The sequence below is a fragment of the Plectropomus leopardus genome, chromosome 11 (genome assembly GCF_008729295.1).
Source record: "Plectropomus leopardus isolate mb chromosome 11, YSFRI_Pleo_2.0, whole genome shotgun sequence".
Classification (NCBI taxonomy): Eukaryota; Metazoa; Chordata; class Actinopteri; order Perciformes; family Serranidae; genus Plectropomus; species Plectropomus leopardus.
Window position 1 is genome coordinate 11,958,051 of NC_056473.1, and position 7,869 is coordinate 11,965,919.

The 7,869-nt window shown below is 40.5% G+C and overlaps 1 protein-coding gene across 1 annotated transcript; it reads right to left on the minus strand.

Moving 5' to 3' along the window:
* Positions 1-632: 632 nt before the first annotated feature.
* On the minus strand, positions 633-4,204 carry avpr1aa (arginine vasopressin receptor 1Aa). Its single transcript, XM_042496564.1, has 2 exons — positions 3,158-4,204; positions 633-2,364 (listed from the first exon to the last, which is right to left on the minus strand). Exons 1-2 carry the CDS (start codon positions 4,104-4,106, stop codon positions 2,084-2,086), a joined length of 1,230 nt encoding a protein of 409 aa, XP_042352498.1. The 5' UTR covers positions 4,107-4,204; the 3' UTR covers positions 633-2,083.
* Between the last annotated feature and the right edge of the window lie 3,665 nt (positions 4,205-7,869).

A 7,869-nucleotide genomic window follows, 5' to 3' on the forward strand; every position in this document is an offset into this window, starting at 1 on the left:
TCCATGCAAATTTGGTTTTGTTTGCCTTTGTTTTCAGATATCTGTCTCTGTCTGTTTTGGCTTCAGAGTCACAGGAAGATTTACAATCAACAGCTCTACACACTAATATATTATCTGATCATATATTTGTGGTCAGCTCGTTGAGTCAAGGCAGTAATTATGGTATATATTGGTGAGGATGTGTTAAATAAGCTCAAAATACCCCCAATATATTAATGACTTCACATCAAATTCACACTTCCCATCTGCATAAAAAATGAACAGTTGTAGTGCACTCTCACAACGCTGTCACTATACCTTATTTCACATCGCAGTAACTACTGGGATTTGCTCAAAGCTACTGTGGACTGGGCACTTTTATAGTGTTGACTCCATGGCTATAGCCTCGCATTGACTGCAAGCCTCTTATTAACAGAACTGCTTTCTCACATTATTTTCAGCTGAAAGGTCATGTAACGTTGCATAACCCCAGAGCTTGGCACGTTATCCATGCTTAGGTTGGCTTCAGACACAAATTCAAAATTGCTCAATTTTCAGCAAAAATAACACCAGAGATTTCTTTGGTTGTGTAGCAACTGCGTAAAGGACAAACAAAGCGTCCGGGCCACGGTTGTGAAAAAAGGACACAAAGCCAGTGTAGCATTCAGTGCATCATTGTGTATTTTTTAATATACATTTATAGTATATTTAGATTGTTCTCAATGTACACAAACCATTACAGACAAGAATTTTCGTGGAACAGATTTACATATATTATTCCTATATACAGATATTTTAGTGCCTTTTATGTACAAATACTATACAGCCAGATAGAAATTTCTTGATACATCATAACATACACATTCCCATGGTGGTCTGACAACCATTGTGGTGCTGCAGATCCCATTAATATGCAGGAGTCTGGAGTGCAAATGAAGCCAAAAAAAAGACCCCCCAGTGGTGCAGGATGTCTGAAAAAAATCAGGAAGTGTGTTGACGCAGAGTGTGTGGAATGTGTGAGCTTCTCCACAACATTTTGTGAAAGCCATGGGAGGGGTCTGTTGGTAGACTCCTCCAACTGTGGTCAGTCTCACTTAATCAAAACATCCCCTGCACTCTGTGCGTGTGTGTCTGCGTGTGTGTAGGTGAATATCCAGCTAATTTCAAGGGGATCCCATCTGCCTCTGCTGAACAGAAATTGAAGCCAGTCTTTAGGGACCCACACAAAGAACACTGCTGCAATATATTCTAATTAGGAAAATGTGGATGCGCACAATGACCTGATTAATAGTTGTTGCCTAAACCCCACATACGTTTTTTCTCTTATGTGACTGGTCAAAGCAAAGTTTTCTTTTTCTTTTCTTTCTTTTTGTTTTCCTTTTTACACGAGCCACTAAATTGTGGTTCTGAAAAAACAACAAAATGGAAAACCAAACACAAAGGATGAGGTGACTGCCACGGTTACTTAGAGACGTGCGGTCTGGAAGAGTCGTTTTTACCACCATACACCTCCTGGCTGCTGTGTAAGTTTTGTCTTTGTGAACACTCAAACAGGAAAGGGTGTTCAGCAGCACAGCAGGGAAACCTAACCACCAGTAAAAGCATCAGTATTCCTGAAAATCGGTTTTCTCTTAAAAGTATCTAAATGAAATCACATTAGGACTCTTGACTACAAAACTTGGGGCTGTAAGGTGTTCAGATATTACAACTAATTACATCAACAACAACAAAAAAACCCCATAATTGTCAGCATCTAAGGCTTTTACATACAATCACAGGGATATAAACGCATGATAAATTAGAAGCAAAACTTCAATTTCCAATTTCATCTCCTTTCCTAAAGTTTGTCTATTTTGCTGAAGTTATGTGAAAAACAATATTTGCGTGCAGAATCCAGCAAGAGGACCCAAGTAATGCATCTGTATGTTCTGTCCTTGTTGCAAAAAGCTTGATTTGCTTCATGATTTTTGAATTTGTGAGGCATTTTAGTCACTGTCAGTCATGCCCAAAGTTAAAATGAGTTGATATTGTTTGTGTACCTCGGTGCCACTCGCAAACATGTCTTCCTCCCCACAACAGTCAACAAAGTTGCCTGGCTGTGTGTTTACTCTGCCTGAATGGAGGCTTTGGGAGAGTCCAGCTCTCTCCAGTTGCTTGAGCTGCCCGTAGGGCTCCGATTGGTCATCTTAGTCAGCAGCGTTGTTCTGCGGAGGCTGCTGTCCGAGTCCTCCTTCTTAAAGTCAGTGTTCACTCTGTGGCAGCAGGAGAAGCAGTGAACAAAATCCTGCAAGAGGTGGCCGCTGAAGATCATGTATATCCACGGGTTACAGCAGCTGTTGAGACTGGCAAGGAGCGCAGACAGAGTCACTGCTGTGTTCTCAGAATCTGGAGAACAGAGAGAGGAAAAGGATGATTAATCTGCAAAACATCTGGTCCAGACCAGGCTGCAGAAATGCCTGTCTAAGTCAATTCATCTGGTGCTGAAATGTAAAACCATACTTTTCTTTAAAAAAGAGAAAGTTTCTGATACAAATCAAATTTTGTGTAAGACTTTTTTGGAGCAAGACTCATTTCCTCGATATTACTGCAGTAATCTGTCTGCTACACATGTTGACTCTGTCCCAGGAAAGTTCATTAAAAGAACCAACCCAATGTAACTTTATCACCTGATATAAGTATTTGTGTTTCAAGATGAATATTTTAAAGAGAATTTAAAACTTGGTATGAAGTTAAGATTGTTGGCATTTCTAGGATCTCACAGCGGATGATGCAGAGATTCTGAAAACAAATAGAAGACTTTAAATACAGATATTAGGCATTTCTTAGCTAATTAACTTTTTAATAAGACCGTTTCTGCAGTGAAATTTTAATTCTAAAGGCTCAGAGTGCTGCATCCGGTTGTTTCGTATAAATTACATGGCTTGTAAACAATAATCACGCTAAATATTTTTATTTTTGTCGTTTTCTTTTCATTCATACTCTATTTACGCGTGTTTGTAGTATTGTGTGCCAAACAAAGCCGTGCGTAATGGCTGTGCGCCCCTGGAATTTTGTTTGCGCACGGTGACTAAGAGCTTTCTCCGGGGTTTTCTGTTGTTGGCAATATGTCACATAATTCGAAAAGCGGCAAGAGTTTTAAATTAAGCGACATTTCCAGTTTAATTTCTTCAGCACTCACCAGCCCACTGGAAGTTTTCATCCCACACGGACCACATCTGCACAGTAAAAAACGGCGCCCAGCAAACAATGTACGCCAAAACGATCACAAAAGTCATTTTTACAGTCCTCAGTTTGGCTCTTGATATCGTTGTTATGCTGCTTACTGAATTTTTCCCAATCAGTCCATTTTTTTTCGCAACACCAGCGGTCGTTTTCCTCTTCTTGTATTTGATATTTTTCCATATGCTGTGGCAGATGAAACCGTAGCACATCATGAGAATAACCACGGGCACGAGGAAGATGCCCACCGTTATCCAGGTGATGTACGCCTTGGCACCCCACGGCTCGATAAAGTGCGCCCAGCAGTCGTAGACGTCCGAGCCGTTTTTGATCTCGCTCAGGGAAAAGATGAAGTACTGAGGAGTGCTGAACACCAGGCTGCACATCCACGTGGAGACGATCATGATGTAGGAGCGCTGGGTGGGCTGCTGGAGGGTTTTCAGCGGGTGGCAGATGGCGATGTAGCGGTCCACGGTCATCATCACCATCATGTAAGTGGACGCAAACATCCCCATCACTTGGAGGTGCTTGACTATCCTGCAGAGAAAGTCCGGACCGTAGAAGCGGAAGGTGATCTCCCAGCAGAGCTGCGGCAGCACCTGGAAGAAGGCGACCACCAGGTCAGCTAGGCTGAGGTGTTTGATGAAAAGGTGCATCCGTGACATCTTCTTCTTAGTGTTGTACATTGCCAGCAGGACACTCACGTTCCCAATCACAGCGACCACGAAGGTAATGCTCAGGACCATTATCTCGATCTGGGCAACCTCCTCGTTTCGCGCAAACGGATCGGATCCGTTCGCGTGGACTGTGTTGTTCCCAGACTTTTCCATCGTTAGGTCATTAGAGGGACTGAAGACCAGAGACTGGTTCCCTCCGCTCAGGACCAGCGCATAGTCAGGAGTGTGCATGGCACTGCCCCTCTGTGCGCCCTAGCAGATGCAGTGCCAGAGGGGCTGCGAGGTGCCTCTCCAATCCGTATATGGCGCTACCTGATGCTCACAGAGGGGAAGCCACTGCTTTCTGACTTGTGGCTTGTGCCGGGGCTTTTTAAACGCGAATCAAATTTCAGACAGCGTGTGCGTAAAGCGGATACACTGCAAAAAATAAAACACCTTAAAAGTTATTTGGTTTAATGATAACTCCTAAACAAACGTTTTTCCTCAAACAGGATATGTGCGTCCTGCAAGGCACCACAGGAATAAGGAATATTACAGTTGAGGACTATAATTTGAGTTTCATGCTTCCAGTGCAAATCAATCGATTTGGACGACGCATTTTCTCAAAAATGCACTGAAATTAGAGCCTTATTAAATCAAAATATGTAACAAAACAAAATGATTGGGCAGTAATGTTTGTTTTTCGTAATGTTTTTTTCCCCTTGATTTTCACCCGTATTATGATGGCTAAGTATTTTTTACAGTGCGAAGCCAAGCCCTTCCCCATGGTGTACCCTCCACATCACCACAGTTCTTCCCACTTATAATGTTTAATAACCAGTTTTGCTTGCATTAAATAGTTATATAAATCATAATTACAAAATTCCAAGGTGGAACAAACAGGTAAAATAAGCAGATTATAAATTTGAAGCGCTTTATGAAGAGTTGATCTCCAGTCTTAGTGCAGAGTGAGTTATTTAACCCTTTAAACCTGAAGCAACATCATTTTCTTGCGTGCTTTCAGATGCCTTTCACAAGTATTTAAGACTTGGTAAGAAATGTTCCACAAATGAACAGATTTGGAAAATTATTTTTTTTTAATTTTTATTTTTCTTTTCTTTCTTTCTTTCTTTCTTTCTTTCTTTTCCTCTTCTTCTTTATTTTGTTCTTCTTAAAATTATTATTATTATTATTATTATTATTATTATTATAAAATTTGACTAATTTTAAGGTAGTTTTATTGTACAGTTTACTAATTTCCAACTGAAACCTGGGCAAATTGGCTCATTCTCTTACAAAAACATGTGGGGAAGGCAATTACTAAAAGAGGAAATTACCCCAAACTTTGAGGATTAAAAAGGACACATTTCATTTCCCAGTTACCTTTGAGTTAAAGCATCCCCTGCTGTAATGTTTGCACAATCTCATCTGAAAATATTCAATGCATTTCAAACCCGGCTCTTGAATTATGATGTTGTATTTACTGCAGCAGGAATGCATTGACCAACACACTGGAATGCTGTTTGCTTTCACCTCTGCTGAGCAAGGCCTTGTGCAGTGATGAACTGTTTAGAATTGTTTATCTGAAATGCTTTGCTCAAAGAATCACCAGGCTTATTTATTCAGGGTCAGTGTTCTCTATTTAAAGTCAAGTGTCAAACTGAAGAGACTATTCAAGCTGCAGGAAACTGGTTTGGAGTATCAGTGATATTCAGGTTGTTAAGTGTGTTTGTTTGTAATGTATATGCATGAAAACATGAGGTTCTGAGTTTTGCTATAATGGGATTTTTGTCTGTATACCCAGCTTCCTTTTAGCAGAAATGTTAGAAGTGGGTATCATCCAAATCTGGACAACAGCATGTAAAATACTTATCACACACTTGATTACTTTTTTATTACATCAGACCCTTCTCCCAAATATTTTTCGTTTTAAAAGTTCACTTAAAAGTTCATTCACAGTTATTGTGCATGAGAGATTTCATGTACACTTGTGTAAGTTGCCTCAGACTTTATCGTATTGGACTACAATTGGCTGACAAACTAGTTGTGATGTCACAAAATCATACTCAAAGGGGTCTTTTAATATTTTAGCATAAATGAGCATAAATGAGCCTTAAGCATATTTTGATGGTAACACTTAGGTACTTTTACTTAAGATATGAAATGCAGGAGTTTTACTTGTAACTGTCTGGTATTGTTACTTTTTGCTTAAGTTAAAGCTCTATGTTGTTCTTCCACCCCTGCCAGACTGCTAGAATATGTATTTTTGTGTCCCTCTTGTTGGAGCATCGATCCAGGAGCTCCTGTTGCAAAAGAGTCTATTGGCGCATTACTTCAGCATCTTCAGCACTGTCTCAATTTCCAAGTAACCTACTATAAGGTAAATTGCTTAATTACAGTTTCCATTGCGAAAGCACATGATTGCCAACTGGCTGCAGGTATCCGGCAGCTATTCAGCTCATCGGATTCATGTGCTGATAGGGAGGATGGTTATCTTTATAGCATTCACATCACAGTCACTGTCCAGAGCTCCTCTCTTTCATTTCCGATGGCCCTTGTAGTGAGTGATGCAAACTGGGGGCCCTTTTTCTAAAAATTTCCTGCTGGCCGCTTGAACTGGCTTTGTGGCGTATAATGAAGTTTCCTCAATTATCCCAGTGTCAGTCTCTGCTTATCTTCCCATCAAAATACACAGCCAAGGACATTTCTGATGCCTTGGGCTTCTGTTGACCAGTTAACCAGCCTCCTCCCAGGGGAGCCCTGCCTGGTATGTGTCCGATATCTGTCTCCCCCATCCACATTTGTACAGTCTTGTCTTATCCTGCGGGTTCAAGGACAGCAGAACGGATGTCTCCCTTCACGCTGGACTGAACCACGTTTACCCTCGCCTCTTGTTTTTGAAGACGTTCAACGTCCTGTGATGTTATTACAGCTCCAGGCTTGGATTGTCTCATCAGTTTTAGAACACGAAGACTGTTCACCATCCTAAACCGCGGACGGTGTGTCTGGGCCTGGGAATCATGGGAATGCATGTTGTGTCTCCAGTAGCCAGAGCAGTCAGTCTGAATTATTTCCGTGATGTTTCTCTTTCACTCATGGGCTTAAGTAAGCGCCAAAGAGCTTCTTAGACTCTGGTAGATTTTTTTTGTTTGTTTATTTAATCTTTGGGGATAAATAATACATACTTTTAAGGTGTTTCTTCTTATACATCTTAAGCAACTTATTTTGCTATCAGAAAATTTGCGAATATCAAAACATTTTTGTTTACACATTTTAATTGAAATAAGAAACTCGATTAAATTCCAAGTCTGGCATTCACAGTGGAATTCATTACATTTTTCTGTACAATTTTCAATTTAGTGTCTGTGTGCAAAGGTAGACTTCATATTTTTCATTCATTATAACCTCTCAGTCAGTCAGGATCAAAGGTAGCCCTGTTACAAAGCACAGTTTGTATAAGTTGAACATTACGTCTGAGGCCTTATATATGGCTTATGTCACCGCCATCATGCATGAGAAGAATGTCTGCCTCTAAAAAACAGCATACTTGTGCATGCCTCCCTTGTTCTGTCTGGCTTATGTCATTAACACCCGTGCATTATAATACCCTGTAGTTTAATCCTGCTCCCCATATGACATATACTTTGCCTCTCACAGACTTGAAAAGTAGCCCCTGAGGAAAAGACAAAAATAAACAAACAAACAAATAAACTGAAAAACAAAATGTTCAATAACAAGTTCGTCAGCCTGCACCTCCGGACCTCCTGTTTAAGAGAGTCATATATTTTTCTTTATGGTATTTATAAAGACACAAATCTGTCTGTCCCCAGGGCAACTGCAGTCCAACAAAGATCATGTCAAACAAAACATTTAATTAACTGTCGACTCTACGGATAAAATTACAGCAATTACCATGACCTCCACAGAGGCCACCTATAACAGGTTTGTTACGTAAGTTTTATATGTAGGTTTGTATGTTCGCCTTTGGCCCTCAGGCTGACAATAAATCAGTGCC

Bases quoted from the DNA above. Each gene is read 5' to 3' on its own strand.
- avpr1aa (XM_042496564.1), bottom strand. From the start codon at position 4,106: ATGCACACTCCTGACTATGCGCTGGTCCTGAGCGGAGGGAACCAGTCT. The intron at 2,365-3,157 runs GTGAGTGCTGAA...TCTGTTCTCCAG, and splicing joins TGAAAACTTCCAGTGGGCTG to ATTCTGAGAACACAGCAGTG.